The sequence below is a fragment of the Mytilus galloprovincialis genome, chromosome 9, assembly GCF_965363235.1.
Source record: "Mytilus galloprovincialis chromosome 9, xbMytGall1.hap1.1, whole genome shotgun sequence".
NCBI classification, from domain to species: Eukaryota; Metazoa; Mollusca; class Bivalvia; order Mytilida; family Mytilidae; genus Mytilus; species Mytilus galloprovincialis.
In genome coordinates, this window is record NC_134846.1 from 4,196,445 (window position 1) to 4,214,028 (window position 17,584).

The following is a 17,584-nucleotide window of genomic DNA, read 5'->3' on the forward strand; positions in this document are numbered from 1 at the left end:
TAAACCTCTAAAATCTATACAAAACCGATTACTCTGATCTTTCTTCTTCACAATCACAAATGGACTTGAATAAGGACTATCTGATCGCTCAATGATATCCATTTCTATCATCTTATCGACTTCCTTATTTACCGTGTCTAGCATAGCATATGGTATGGGATAAGGTTTAAATCGAACAGGATCATCAGAAGTCAACTTGATATCGTACTGTAGTACATTTGTCCTACCTGGAATATCTGTCAACACGTGTGAGAACTTATCTAGTAAACACTGTACCTTAACTGTTTCATTTGCTTTTAAAACTTCGTTGATATGAACATCTCGTAATGTCTCCTTAGCAACTGCAACAGGCGTTTCGATTAACTCACTTTCGTAATTGTCCACATCGTCTGTATCTTCATTTTCGAGATCTATAACTGATACTGTAGCAACAAAACTTACCTTGTGATCTGGTGCACTAACGCACACGTTAGTTTGCTCACGTTCAACATACAGTTTCAACATGTTGACATGAAACATTTTAAGTTTACCTCTCATATCAATTCTGTAATCAAGATCACTTATCTTTTCTACCATAGAGAATGGTCCTTTCCAATGCATCAGCAACTTATTTGCTTTAGTAGGTAGTAGCATCAATACCTTTTGACCTACCTTCATCTTTCTTGAACGTGACTTTCTGTTATATATACGTGACTGTTTACGTGAAGCTTTCTCCAAGTTTTGTTTAACCAATTCACATGTCGATTCCAATCTTTCTCGTAAATTGATAACATACATCCTCACTTCAGGATCAGTAATTTCTCTAGTCCACAATTCTTTAAGAATTGTCATTGGACGTCTGACTGGCCAACCATATACCAATTCAAACGGGGAAAATAAAACACTCTCCTGAGGTACTTCTCTGTAGGCAAATAATGCTGGTCCTAAATACTTATCCCAATCTCGCGGACGCTCAGCACATAGTCGCTTCAACATCAGCTTCATCGTACCGTTAAACCTTTCAACGAGTCCGTTACACATAGGACACATAGACATTAAATTGGAAGTAAATTTTGCGCCCATATCTGTCAACATCTCTCTTGGAAAACCTACCCTACAAAATATATCAATCAATGCTTCCGCTACCCTTTCTGTCTCGATAGATGGTAACGCTACTCCTTCTGGATACCTTGTAGCGTAATCAACAAGAGTTAGTATATAACGATTTCCTTTATCAGTTACTGGTACTAAAGGTCCAACTATATCTACAGCTTCTCTGCGAAAAGGTACATCTATGATAGGGGTTTTACCCAAAGGGGCTCTAATCTGCTTACCTTTTGGTTCAGTGCGTTGGCAAATATCACAGGACTGGCAATACCGCTTGACATCGGATTCAACTCCTGGCCAGTAAAACTCTGATAATACACGATATACTGTACGTCGTGTAGCCATATGTCCATCCATCAATGACTCGTGTGCTAATTTCATGACATCGCTTCTATAAACTTCAGGAACGACCAACTGACGGAATAACTTACCATTTTCTACTTTTGGTGACATAAATTCTCTTTACACAAGTTTCTTCTTCACTATGTAATTTACTTTTGTACCATTAGTCTTCTCAAAGTTTCTGCCTTCAGCAACATACTGTCTAAGCTTCGAAAAACTTGCATCAGACTGCTGTTCATTCTCAATGTCCTCTAGACTAACATCCTTAATACTTCCTGGAACTTTTAATTTCGGATATGGATTATCTCTCTTCTTCGCTTGCTGTCGAGTTACTACACTTACCGACGGAGATATATCGGGATCATAAGGCTCCCTAGCACCATCTATGTTTCCTATAATAACATCATACAATAGTTGTTCCATACACCATGCTTTTCCTTCACCTTGATAATAAGGACTGTCTATAGTAATTATAGCTATAGGCACTTTAACACTCGATCCATCGGCTAATACGCATGTCTGATAATCATCTAGAAAACAATCTATACTTACAAGACTTTTCTTTATAATGACTCCATTACATCCTGTATCGCGAAGTACTGTCACAACACGGTTACCTAACTTACTTTTAGCTACAGGCATTTTGATATGTTTCTTTTCATACTGTTCAGGTATTGTAAGACTACTAACCTGTGTAGTAATAATGCTATCAGTTAGAGTAATACCATTACCGCAAATAGGAGTTTCCTTTCCCCGTGAACCACTATTCTGTACATTACCAACTTTGTTTTTTAATAATGGACAGTTCGATATCAAGTGATCTGATTTGTTGCACTTAAGGCACTTTCTATCAAATCTGTTTCCGCCACCATAACCTCGTGCATGTCTATTTCTATCTCTGTCACTTTGCTTTGGCGATTCTTGGTTCCGTGCATTGTTGGGTTTTTGAGACGGCTGTGGCTTACTTTTTTGAGTCTGATTTGTAAGTGTTACTATATTTACTCGCCTTTCCTCCTTAAATTGATCAGCATACCGAGTCATATCATCTATGGACTTCCGTACTCTCTCTTTCAGAAATAACATTACCTCGTTATTACAAATGTGTAAAAACTGATCTTTTAACATAAAATCATAAAGTCCATCAAACGTCTTCAAAACATTAGACATATCAATCCACCTACTAAAATAACTACCCAAACGAACAGAAAACTGTTGAAACGTTTCACCAATCTCTGGACGACAAGATCTAAACTTCTGCTTAAAACCATCTTCAGTCATGTTATACCTCTTCAACAAACATGCCTTGAGAGCATCATAATCTAATGCTTGATCTGATGGCAGCAAAGCGTACACATTTAATGCATTACCTTTAAGAAGTGCACTCAAATTGGTGGCCCATATTGATTTGTCCCATGTTTGCGATATAGCATACCTTTCATAACGACGCAAATATGCATCCATATCATCAGTACCTTCCTCAAAAGGAGGTAGTGTAGGTACCTTTGAGGGATTAACATTACCTTTTTCTTCCCTGTGTTTTTCAGTTTCAAATAAACGAGTATAATCTAGCCTTTTCAATTCCAATTCATGTTCTAATCTTACCTTTTCAACTTCCCACTCTTCCTTTCTCTTTCAAAACGTCTATAATCGCGTTGTTTCGCCTGTTGTGACTCAATGAACCTAATTAAATCTTCATTGGCTAACCCCAATGACTCACCATACTGTCGTAACTCTTTTAGACTCTCCATGATTGATTCCTGCTAATATGACTTGCTATGTAACAATAAACTAGACCAAGGATAATGCTAAATATATCACATATCTATATCTCGTAACACTACGCTTTAGTATCACAGTTGACCATAGCCTGGTCCACAAGTGTCAATCGCAACACAAAATAAACAATAGCAAAATTTCTGCAAAATACAATAGTAAGCTTTACTACACGTTATAAATGTATGTTCAAAGTATATAAAAAAAAATAACAATTCCTCTATAGAAAATATAAATTTAACTTCAAAATGTATAAGAAAAACACTTCAGACTTATCCCACTTCTGACACCAATTGTCATGGACGGACGGATGGATAAGTCTTTCAGTGCTATTTTACAATATTGACTAAGGAATCAACGATTAGAATAAATAAATTATTTAATAAACAAACAAACAAAAAAAAAACAACAAAAAAACAATTAAGAAGAAAAAATTCATCAAATTATTCTAAACAAACAAAGTCCAAATAAATAGTTCAACAGCTTCAGTAGTTTGTATATAATCCAGATTACTTCCCTTTGTATCGTTATGACGGTTATGGTATCGTGCACGATGGTTCCACTATAATATGTAGATATGTTGTTTGATGAATTATGTATGATTGCGTTCAATCCATATGACCACTCCTTAACACCGCAGCATTGTATTACTCCGGTGCAGGCTGGAACCTCGGAATTGATGCACTATATACAGTAGACAGGTAGAACCATTGTAGGTTATATTTAGCTATCAAATATAAAAATGCTCTAACGAGTGTGGCATCCTTCCACACGAAAATCCCAAGCAGAAATAAAATGACAACGTGTCCAAAGAACTCATCTGACCACTGTTTAAAAATAGACAAACCTGTCCGAAGAACTCGATTGACCACTATTTAAAAATAGTCAACAGGTGTGTAAATAGGCTAAGCCTAATCAGTGTGCGTTTAAACACAGGTGAACCTTACTTAGGCCAAACGTACATATATTCATAAAAGCGTATGTTAAAACTATGTATAAAATAAACTGTGAAAAAAGGCGTCCTGAGGAAAGACTGCAAGTGCAATTCTCTGATCATTACGACAATTTCACAAATCATTATCTATATACAACATGTACAAGTTTGACTGAATAAATATGTAAATTTTAAAATTGTTTGTATGCACATTGAACGACAAATCTATATGTGACGTATAACATTTTCTGACGTCAAACACACAAATCAATGATTGTGTTTGTAGATAGATGTCTTTGTGTTCTGTTAAGGTAGCACTACAGTCAAAATTTTCTGACTCCAATCAACAGTCTTTAAAGTTTAATTTCTACAAAACTACTTAATGGATTTTTAAAATCTTTAACTCATTTTAAAGCTGAAATATAACTCTTTCTTAATCTGTATATAAATTTATTTTTTTGTTTGATTAATTTCAAAATATAGCTCATTAATTGCCCAAAAAAAGGTCTTCCAACTTGGATGAAAATGGCACATTCATGTCAAATGGTAGTAAAAATTTGTTTTCATCCCTTTAATCAACCATATACAATCAACAAAACCGTGTCTTAGATTTTTGATATATTCCTCCAGTAAGACAATATATTGATTTAACTGCTGGGTTCCAAACCTCATTTCACCTTTCATCTTTGAAGACCTATAAATTCATTTAGAAACAAATTATCCAAAAACTGGGACACAGTATTGTAGAAAATACATCCTGTAATCATATACATCAAAGTCAGGCCAAAGGGGGTAATCATTAAGTTTCTATTTTCATTTTTTCCTTACAATTCTCATGAAAAATTGTTCTGAGAAATGACCTAAAAACTGAATTTCCCCCTTAGAACCCCTATAAAGACAATATGAATACAAAATTCCACTGGGAACACCCCAGGAGTGTTCTGATACCATTACTATATCAATAGAACCACACACTTTGTGTCTTTGATGCTCTAATGCTGTAAATTTTGCATTATATGTGAACTGTCCAACACTAACTTGGCATTTGGTGGGAGTTTGACGTCACAGATTTGAACAACATCTGTGATGTAGTAATTAAATATAGACAAAGCTCCGCCTTTTTCCAGACAGTCTAAGATAAGAGAATAACATGATTGACCAGCTGCATATAATCAATGTTTAACATCATTATTCTCTCTATATAAAGAATAACTTTCATTTGAATTTAAAAAAAGAAATAAACTGTCTGAAATAAGCTAGAACATTAAAAGTGTGCATCAAAAAACATGTTCATAAAAAGATCAAGAGTTAGACCTTCTTGAAAATCCACTTTCCAAATGTTTTTTTTTTTTTTTAATTTAATGGAACTGACAAATTACACATAAACTGAAAATTAGTTAAAATGCATAAAACTGAATTTAAATTAATAAGACCAAAGAGAAGATATTTATACAGACAGTCAGAGGCTTTCAAAACTACTTTCCCATTCTTTACCATATTAATTTTATTTCATTTTTTGTAGATTTTTTCCTTTTAGATTTTTTCTTTTTCTTAGTTCACTTCCATGTTATATAAACTAGTTTTGTTGCAAAACAATAAGATAAGACTACAATATTTATCTTGTGGGCAGGGATTAACAGCTGGACACTGATATCAACAGATGATTGACATATTATCCCCTCCCAAATGCCTATATATTTAGATTAATTACCATGTGCTTTTATTTAAATAAGTTCATTATCAATTTTCTCCTTGTTGTGATATGATAATGACTTTGGGATTTTTACAAACTGCGCAGAATAATTCTTACTTCAAAATTATGTGATAAAAAAAATATCTTCAAACAATCATCGTTAGACTGTAGTGCTACCTTAAATTGTTCCATTTAAAATTGTTATACGATGATGACTGATGTACCCATATTTTTACAATTTGTGTTATTGTGTCTGTTTAGTTAACGCATCTATGTAAATATAACGGAATTTGATGAGACTGTCATCAAAGTGAGAGGGTTAGCGCTATAAAACCAGGTTTAATCCACCATTTTCTACATTTGAAAATGCCTGTACCAAGTCAGGAATATGACAATTCTTGTCCATTTGTTCTTGATGCGTTTTGCTATTTGATTGTGCCATGTGATTATGGACTTTCCGAATTGATTTTCCTTTAAGTTCAGTATTTTTGTGATTTTACTTTTTACGTATTTGTTTTTCGATCCAGTTTGTGTATTATTAAAACCGTTATTTTTCTCGTTTGAATTAAATTGTTAGACATCTGTAATTTCGGGGACTCTCCCTCTAGTATCTTTCATCCCACTTTTATAGCTGACTATGCAGAACTTTTCTCATTATTGAAGGCATTATGATTACCTTTAGCTGTTAATTTCTATGTAATTTAGTCTCTTGGCAATCATAACACATATTCTTTTACATATACATAATATATAGCAATGTCGTTATTACGACATAGTAATGTCGTAATTACGACATACACCACTTATTGCGGACCTGTTTTTGTATTGTTATGAGTTACAATTTATGATAAAAATAAGCAAAGACCCATCGAAACAACATCTGATAAACAAATTTAATAATACTTTTAGATATTTGGATGATATTTTGGCTCTCAATAATGACGACTTCAGTATGTATATTAATGAAATTTATCCTGTTGAACTTACTTTAAATAAAGCTAATACTAAGAATGACCACTGCCCTTTTCTCGATCTTGATATCTATATCACTAATGCAAAGCTGAATACTAAAATTTATGATAAAAGGGATGATTTTTCATTTCCTATCGTTAATTATCCGTTTTTAGATGGTGACGTTCCCTTGTCACCATCTTACGGTGTTTATATATCTCAACTTGTACGATTCGCTCGTGTATGTAACAATGTTTTAGATTTTAATGAGAGAAATTTATGTATTACTGAAAAATTATTACACCAGGGTTTTCGATATCACAAACTAGTCAAAACATTTACTAAATTTTATCATCGGTATAAAGACATCATTCGTAAATATAGCTCAACATGCAGACTTCTAATACGTTCAGGTATTTCACATCCAATTTTTTATGGTAATATTCTTTATAAAGCACAAAGGTGTCAGTATATATTCACCTCAGAAACTTACAAAACCTTTGAATAGACTTATTAAGAAGGGATATAATTGCGATACTGTTGTCAAGTCATTAAAGATTGCATATTTTGGCGTTAATATTGAGTCACTGATAAGGTCTTTGCATCGGAACTAAACACATTTATTCTAAAAACAGTTGTTGGCATGGCACGGGTTATGTTCTTCTCATATATGTTATGATGGTATGATACTAAACCCCTAACGGGAAGGATTGTGCCTGATGTTCATATGATGAAATCATAATCTTTCAGTCAGTTTAATTGAAGTCTGGAGCTGGCATGTCAGTTAACTGCTAGTAGTCTGTTGTTATTTATGTATTATTGTCATTTTGTTTATTTTCTTTGGTTACATCTTCTGACATCAGACTCAGATTTCTCTTGAACTGAATTTTAATGTGCGTATTGTTATGCGTTTACTTTACTACATTGGTTAGAGGTATAGGGGGAGGGTTGAGATCTCACAAACATGTTTAACCCCGCCGCATTTTTGCGCCTGTCCCAAGTCAGGAGCCTCTGGCCTTTGTTAGTCTTGTATTATTTTAATTTTAGTTTCTTGTGTACAATTTGGAAATTAGTATGGTGTTTATTATCACTGACTAGTATATATTTGTTTAGGGGCCAGCTGAAGGACGCCTCCGGGTGCGGGAATTTCTCGCTACATTGAAGACCTGTTGGTGACCCTCTGCTGTTGTTTTTTATTTGGTCGGGTTGTTGTCTCTTTGACACATTCCCCATTTCCATTCTCAATTTTATGTTATGTCGAAATTACGACATAGCGATGTCGTAATAGCGACTTGTTATGTCGAAGTTACGACATAGTAATGTCGTTATTACGACATGCTATGTCATAATAAAGACATATTTTTTTAATAGCCCTTATCGGCTTCCGTAACATCTGGATCCTTTCCGTTTTTAAATGTGAATAAGTATAGATATGAAAATTGAAGAAAAAAGACTAAAACTAAAATTAAATCTTTAATAAAAAAAAATACATTTGACCATGCAGATGTAAGAAATAATACTTCAAGCAATGAAATAACGAATTAAATGTAACGCTTTAATTACGACCGATAACCTTAAAGTTAATTATGCAAGCAATTTTAGCAGACTTAACAGGGTCAGCAATAAGATATCAAATGATAACCAATCTTCAAACCAGAAACAAAAAGCAAATATGAAGTGCACCAAAAATAGACAACCACTAAACAACATGATTCTCACTATGGGACATGTGCATATGAATACACCTGGTATTAGACAGTAGTGTAACTTTACCATGTAAAGGACATCCTTTAAAGTTAATGAAAAAATCGTGTTCAGATAAAAAAAAAGAAAGAAAAAGAAAAAGTAACACCTTACAACAGTTCATAAATGTGGCCTTAAAACACACTAATTAGGTGATGGGTATTCAGTGCTAATTTCATATTTGACCATGTTATTTTTATTGTTGTTTTTAATTTTGTTTGTTTATTTATAAGTACAATACTTATCAAAGGTACCAGGATTATAATTTAGTACGCCAGACTCTCGTTTTGTCTACATAAGACTCATCAGTGACGCTCATATCAAAATATTTATATACCCTCGGGGACGAAACGTCCACCAGCAGTGGCATCGACCCAGTGGTGTAAATAGTTATCAAAGGTACCAGGATTATAATTTAGTACGCCAGACGCGCGTTTCGTCTACATAAGACTCATCAGTGACGCTCATATACAAATATTTATTGAGCCAAACAAGTGAAAAGTTGAAGAGCAATGAGGATCCAAAACTCCAAAAAGTTGTGTCAAATACGTCTACGGTAATCTATGCCTGGGTTTAGAAAATCCTTAGTTTTTCGAAAAGTTCAAAGTTTTGTAAACGGAAAATTTATAATAATGACCACATTGATATTCATGTCAACACCAAAATGTTGACTACTGGGCTTTTGATACCCTCGGGGACGAAACGTCCATCAGCAGTGGCATCGACTTAATGGTGTAAATAGTTATCAAAGGTACCAGGATTATAACTAAGTACGCCAGACGCGCGTTTTGTCTACATAAGACTCATCAGTGACGCTCATATACAAATATTTATAAAGCCAAACAAGTGAAAAGTTGAAGAGCAATGAGGATCCAAAATTCCAAAAAAGTTGTGCCAAATACGGCTAAGGTAATCTATGCCTGGGTTTAGAAAATCCTTAATTTTTGAAAAATTCAAAGTTTTGTAAACGGGAAATTTATAATAATGGCCATTTTATTGATATTTATGTCAACACGGAAATGTTGACTACTGGGCTGTTGATACCCTCGGGGACGAAACGTCCACCAGCAGTGGCATCGACCCAGTGGTGTAAATAGTTATTAAAGGTACCAGGATTATAATTTAGTACGCCAGACGTGCGTTTCGTCTCATCAGTGACGCTCATATACAAATATTTATAAAGTCAAACAAGTGAAAAGTTGAAGAGCAATGAGGATCCAAAATTTCAAAAAGTTGTGCCAAATACGGCTAAGGTAATCTATGCCTGGGTTAAGAAAATCCTTTGTTTTTCGAAAAATTCAAAGTTTTGTAAACGGAAAATTTATAATAAAAATGACCACATTATTGAATCATGATATTCATGTCAACACAGAAATGTTGACTACTGGGCTGCTGATACCCTCGGGGTCAAAACTTCCACCAGCAGGGTGTTCGCTGTTGCGTCTAGGTTATGCATAGCTTTCTTAATGAATTGGTTTCGGTCATCAAAGTGAAGAGGATACAGTGTAATTTAAATTGTATATTTACAATTGAACTTGCAGGCCCTTTTTTTCATGACTCACAATTTAAAATATAAGAAAACATCAAAATAAAAGGGACATTCGGAAAATATCTTCAAAGCGAGTTAAAGGTTTAAAGTTTTTAATTTTTAACAAAAGAGGTGTGTCATCTAAACCTTTTAAGAGCACAAAGCACACAACGTAAAATTGCCAATGCTTATTACCGTAAGCATCACAAAAACCTTGCAGAGCAGGTGTAAACAGTTATCAAAGGTACCAGGATTATAATTTAGTACGCCAGACGCGCGTTTCGTCTACATAAGGATATAATAATGGTCAATAACAAGCCATAATTTTGTTCAGGTAACCATGAACATATCTCAAATTCCAATAAAACAGCTATTTAGACTCACGTATTGCATTTCTTAAACAAAAAAATAATCAATATTTGATTAAATTTCATCACATTTGCATTTAAACTTTAATCCATCATGTATTAGATAAAATACAAAGGTAACAAAGAAACAGGCCGGTAACAACCGTTTCCGGATAGTTTTTCTGCAAGAGTAGTCAGGTCAAGGTCCGAGGCGATAGCCGAGGACCTTGACCTGACTACAAGTGCAGAAAAACTATTCGACTGGTTGTTACCGGCCTGTTTCTTTTGTTACTTTTTTATTTGACTTGTACGACGTTTCAAGAAAGTAATAATACATTTTGCAAGACTAAACATTTGAGAAATTTAGATAGCCATAAAGCAGTAAATGTAAGTTATAGTATAAACACCTTTTTTTTTCATTTCCCTTCAATCGAGATTTTTTTTCTTCAAAAAAAAGTCAGGAATCTAATAATTTGATAAAAAAGAACCGTTTCAAGTAAAAGATGATGTTGTACATTAAAACTTTTTAAAATGTAATTTCGTAAAAAAGTAGTGCATTAAAGAAATATTTTAGTGGTAAGTAGGATAACTTTTGATTTTTATGGATGAAACGGAAAGCGGGGAGGGGAGGGGGGGGGGGGGGGTCGGCTAATTCATTTTAAAAATAACAGGCTGTGATTTTTTTTTTATGAAAAAATGCATTCCATCCCCCATCCCCCCTTAAAAAAAATCGTAAAAATCGCGCGTTTGTTGCCAAATACATGAATTTAATATTCAGTGGTGGGGGTCCCGGGGTTGGAACACCCCTTTTTTGCATGATCAATGCATTTAAATGGGGACATAAAGTTGGCCCCCCTTCCCCCTGTTTTGTCCTCGATTTGGACCTGAATTCGCCACTGTTATAAATTCGATAACAATATAAATGTATCAAAAGAATGAATTTCCTTCTTCATTTATTTAGTGAATGAAATGTTTATGAAAAAATGGATTTTGTCTTAATATATATTCAGGCATATACAATGTACTTTAATTTTTTTTAAATTCATGCTCGTCTCCAGATCTGCAAGTGTTGATCGGTAATAAACACGTGTTACATTATGATCCAATCGCAGTTACCGCCCAAAATTGATGACTAAGTTGAATGATTTTCTTCTAGATTTGCTGCTTATTTGGACGTGTATTACATGAACACTTTTTGTTTATAGGATCAATCGTGCATTGGTGAGTTGATAGGGATTTTATCTTTTGAAAAGATTTTATTTTTATTTACTTATTTCCTGTCTTATTTTTATTGAAATATACACGTCAGTATCATCATTTCTTTACTTTCGGCATTGTCCAAAATACTATTCATATCCATATATTGAAGAAAACATTTATTGACCGAACATTTTGCTTCATAAAGGGGGCAGTATGTTCTATTTTGAGAATATTAACTATTTACTTTTCAACGCCATCACCCAAATGTTTTTGTTTAAATTAGAACTATTTACGGTATTCGGAAAATTAGGAATCATCCAAAACATCAATTTGTCATCTGCTTGACCATAATAATTTTTTTCTCATAAAATTTGGGATCAAAATATCTTTTTTAGGAGATAGCCATACCCCCTTTTTTTTTGAAGTTCAATGTCTAATCCCTTAGTGTACTAATATGAATAGTATTTTACTGGAAATGTTTCAAAAAAAATATTGATGCTAACGTAAATATTTTGTTCAATAAAAAGACAGGAAATAAGTCGGTGAACCAAAAAGTTCAAATCTAATTGAAAGTTAAAGTGTCCATGAACTCACTGATCATGCACGAGTGATTCTATTCATAAAAAGTGTTCGTGTAACAACTAAAAAGAGTCCGTGTATCATCTAAAAAGAGTCCGTGTAACACCCGTTAATGTACTGTAAGTCTGTTTTTCTATAGTTCTGCGGGGGGCAAAGTCGTACAAAGTCTAAAAACTAGCTCTATTCTAAAATAAACCAGCAACTTCGAATTAAACATCCAGTGGGTGACTTAGAATGTTGTCTTTCGGAAGAGAGGAGAACAGAAATGAATTCCTTTAACAAAAATATTTCACCCCATGTTGAACAGTAGTTACATAAAGTAGACAATCAATGTCAGTTTCTAATTCTCATACATCAAAAATAATATAAAACAATACTTTTATTAAACAAATATCTAATATTTAATGCTAAACAAGCATTTTGGTTTACAATTGGATTTCTTTTTTTTTTAAAGAAACCAGCTTGTGTAACATGTTAAAGACAACGCCTTGCCCCTGGACTGAGTTAAGTTGTGTGATTACAACTAATTCTTGTTACTCCCCTTTCTATCGAAAATAACTTAAAGGTCAACATCTGGTTGGCCATAAGAGCATACTAGTCACTATTTTTAACCGTTCGATGAAGATTTCAGAAGCTAATTTGGACTGGATATAACAACCATCAGATAAAGAGTTCTTGAATCTGTAAACTGGTGACATAAACTGGTAAATGGTAATTAAAATTTATACAACTTAAACAAGTTGATACATTTTAAGTTACGATTTTAGTTAAAACACATACAAATATGGACCAATTCTAGTACATCTTCTAGGGTGTGATCGACTTTAGTGACCCAGCAGGATGTTTTGGGATTGTACAGGTTATTCATTATACATACATCTATGATCTATGTTTAGAATTTCATAACGAAAATATCTGCATTTAAGTCTGTTGATTTTCTGCAAAAATATTGGCTTGACTTGCCACAAATCCCCATTTTCTATTAAATGCAATAAAACAATACATTGATTTGAACGAAGTTTCTATGACTAGTTATCAAAGGTATCAGAATTAAAGACAACGCCTTGTCCCTGGACTAAGTTAAGTTGTGTGATTACAACTATTTCTTGTTACTCCCCTTTGTATCGGAAATAACTTAAAGTCTAACATCTGGCCGGCCATAAGAGCATACTAGTCACTATTTTTTAACCGTTCGATGAAGATTTCAGAAGCTAATTTTGACTGGATATAACAACCATCAGATAAAGAGTTCTTGAATCTGTAAACTGGTGACATAAACTGGTAAATAGTAATTAAAATTTATACAACTTAAACAAGTTTATACATTTTAAGTTACGATTTTAGTTAAAACACATACATATATGGACCAATTCTAGTACATCTTCTAGGGTGTGATCGACTTTAGTGACCCAGCAGGATGTTTTGGGATTGTACAGGTTATTCATTATACATACATCTATGATCTATGTTTAGAATTTCATAACGAAAATATCTGCATTTAAGTCTGTTGATTTTCTGCAAAAATATTGACATGACTTGCCACAAATCCCCATTTTCTATTAAATGCAATAAAACAATACATTGATTTGAACGAAGTTTCTATGACTAGTTATCAAAGGCATCAGGATTATAATTTAATACGTTAGACGCACGTTTCGTATACATAAGACTCATCAGTGACGCTCAGATCAAAATAGTTGGAAAGCCAAACAACTGCAAAATGGCACATCACTATTTTTCATTATCTTTGCTGTTTGGCATATTAATATTTGTAATTACAGAAGCTTGATTTATGCTTGATAAGAAGTAAAATAACAAAAATACCGAACTCTGAGAAAAATTCTACCCGGAAAGTCTCAAAGCAAAATCAAAAGCTCAAACAAATGGATAACAACTGTCATACTCCTGACTTGGTATTGGCGGTTTCTTATACAGAAAATGCAGAAAATAGTGGGTTAAGCCCGATTTTAAAGCTACCTAGACCTTTCACCTGTAGGACAGTCGCATGAAAGGATATACATTGAGATAAAAGACAGTTAACTCTATATCAAAGATATTATATATGAAAATGATACAATTCATGAGAATTTATTCTATACATAAATAGAATGTGTTATGAATGTCAATGAGACAACTCTCCATCGAAGTCACAATGTATAAAAAGTTCACAATTATACTAGGTCAAAGTACGGTCTTCAACTATCATGAGTCTTGGCGTACAACGAACAGTTAGCTATAAAGGGTCCAAAAATGAAAAGTGTAAAGCAATGAAAACAGGAATACCAATAGTCTAATTTATAAAAAAAGACAACACAATCTCTTATGAACCACAAAACGACAACCTCTGAACAACAGGTTCCTGGCTTAGGCATTCACAGAAAACGCCCACCTTGACGTAACATGATACAGTAGTGTAACATTACAACAGAAAAAAGGTACATTATAGGATATCAATTAAAATGACTCAACTCGATCAAAAAGACATTTAAACTAAAACAAGTAAAAATACACTGAACGAATTAGTTTTATCTATAAAAGAGGGATGACAGATACCAAAGGGACAGTCAAACTCATAAATCTAAAACAAACTGACAACGCCATGGCTAAAAATGAAAAAGACAAACAAATAACAGCACAAATGACACAACATAGAAAACTAAAGAATAAACAACACGAACCCTACCAAAAAACTAGGGGTGATCTCAGGTGCTCCGGAAGGGTAATCAGATCCTGCTTCACATGTGGCACCCGTCGTGTTGCTTATGTGATAACACTAGATCATGAAAAAGAGAAAACAAAGAACAAAATAGCAGTCCATAAATCAACATTCAGAAAGGAGTATTTACAATTGATCCGACTCAGAATGATGTAAAAATTGTATTAAGTAAAGATCAAATGTTGACCATTGCATTTCATTTTGATTCGCTGGGTTACCTTCAAATAAACGCCTTCTTAAAATTTCATTTTCATCGCAATGTATACAAACTAAAGTATGCTGCAACTAAAACTTTGCAATTTCTAAACCTAAATATACCTGCTGGAAAATTAGTCCCTGTTTCACTTTTCTAATGACGAGATACTTTTAGTTCATTGTTACAAGTTAAACTATCAAACTATTCTCATTTGTAAATTAAAACAAAGTCTATAGCTTATACTACCGCATGGTGTACGGGACAAACAAAAGGCATTTCAAATGTTCAAATAGAACACAGCAATTGTTTGTTTTTTTAATTATGTTTCAATAATCATAGAAGTAACAACATATTAGCAATATATTTTGTAAGAATGTTCCTATATTTTGCCAAAACGAGGATTTTATTATTGCTTTTTTTCAAAAATATAGAAGAAAGATTTAGTATGGGTCCCTTGCAATCGTTTAAGGTCGTGTAAATTAGCATAGATTGTTCATGAAAAAATATATGAGAAGATACACGTAGGTGCTATAATATACCTTAAACAATGGTGAATCATACTGAAAAAAAAATGTCCCCCCGCCCCTCTCCCTTTTGAATGGCTAAGTTGAACTGTTGGTTCTAAAATATTTGGTTTTTTTTTCAAACATTGTAGATAATGCAGTCAATAACTTTTTTTGATTCGGATAACAAGTCTAAAGATGAACAGATTTTCACAGACATTTCAAATATGTCTCAACATTTGCTGATTTAAGTAAAGAAATAAAGGCAACAGTAGTATACAGATATTCAAAAATCATAAAATTGATTGAGAGAAAACAAATCCGGGTTACAAACTAAAACCGAGGGAAACAGATTACTTTTTAGGAAGAAAGATAAGAAGTTAGCAATATCCTTTATCTTTACATTCCTCTTTATAGATGATGTTCTCTCACTAAATAATACAAACTTTTGTGACTATATTGAACGATTTATCCCGTCGAACTAGAGATAAAGGATACTACAGATACAGTTAAGTTTGCTTCATATCCTGACTAACATCTAAAATTTGAAAATGAGAGTCGGTTGAAAACAAAAGTTTACGACAAAAGAGATGATTTCAGCTTCCCAATTGTGAACTTTCCAGAAGCGCCTGCATACAGACTATATATTTATCCACTGAGAATACTCAGTTGCAAACACTATGTAAATCGCACTAATATTCATTTAAATTTACACATGTATAAAACCCTCGCCAATGGAAGTAACACTAAATTGCGTTTGAAACTATGACATATACATGATATAATGATACCAGACGGTAATTGCACGGCTAATTTGTTGTTTAAAAAATCAATATATTTTTACAATAGGAAATACTTTTTATACATCCACTGCAATTCAGTACTCTATATCTAATCAATACGTTAGCATGGGTTTCTCTCAACCAACAGTGTGCCCATTTAAAAGTAAAACCGTGATCTTTAATCTTTTTAAAACTTGATTTCGGGTGAAGAATAGTCTTAACTGCTGACATACTCTTTATTTGAAATTAGGGGGATCATAGCTGTTTCATTTGCAATCATATCACACCAACTATTCTTGTATTGTTAACACTAGAAAGGTTAATATATATACTGTATTTTCTATAGAACTAAATGCAAGTTTACAGAGAAATATACAACACAAAATAATACAAATACAATATCTGAGGGAAGCAACTACATTTTGGTATCACGCATTTAAATATAAAGACCTAATTTCAATCATCGACTCTTTGGTTCGTCAAAAAATGTACTCTCCTCAGGAAGGCGGTAACACTCTTATTGTTCACACTTATTTCATCAATATCGGTTAATGGCGGATATTTTGTTGTTTTTCCTTCTGTGTATTGCGTTATTGACAGCTATTTATTTGGTAATCTATTTCTACAACTTTTTGTTTTTAATTGCATCGGTGATATCTGCAGTAAAACGTTTCATTAACAAAATAATCATTTGAAAAGATTTCATCAACAGACAGACATTCATATATTTCTATAGGTAATTTGTCTTGAAACACATATTTGTTAAACCAATCATTTTGCCTATGACCATTATAATAGAACGTGGATCATATAATATAGTTTACTGATTGATCATTCATCGAAAATTGTAATGCAATACACGAAGTGAAGTGCAAATGTCATATACATGATATTTTATATACACACTAACTAGAAGACAACCCAACTTAGATGTCCTTGATATTTAGTAATCAACATTGTTACTGATAAGACGTGTTCACATTCGTCGTGAACAATTGTCACGGAATAATGTTAGTTTAAAACTAGTCCAAACTAGAGACCTATTTTTTTATGGATACCAATTGATTCGAATCATGGTTTTGCATTGAGTGTTATGTAGTTCAATCGGCATAATTCGGGTGACTATGCCTCTATTTATGTGGGTACGGAATCGGCCAATTTGTGACAAATGTTATATAGGTTATATAGTTGTCATCCTGACTCAAGCACGT

At 33.2% G+C, this 17,584-nt stretch overlaps 1 protein-coding gene across 1 annotated transcript; it reads right to left on the bottom strand.

Moving 5' to 3' along the window:
* Window positions 1-1,548: 1,548 nt before the first annotated feature.
* On the bottom strand, window positions 1,549-2,706 carry LOC143046460 (uncharacterized). The gene has a single exon (XM_076219620.1). The coding sequence runs from the start codon at window positions 2,704-2,706 to the stop codon at window positions 1,549-1,551; it is 1,158 nt and encodes a 385-aa protein (XP_076075735.1).
* Between the last annotated feature and the right edge of the window lie 14,878 nt (window positions 2,707-17,584).

Excerpts from the sequence above, each read along its gene's own strand:
- LOC143046460 (XM_076219620.1), bottom strand. The coding sequence starts at position 2,706 with ATGACTGAAGATGGTTTTAAGCAGAAGTTTAGATCTTGTCGTCCAGAG.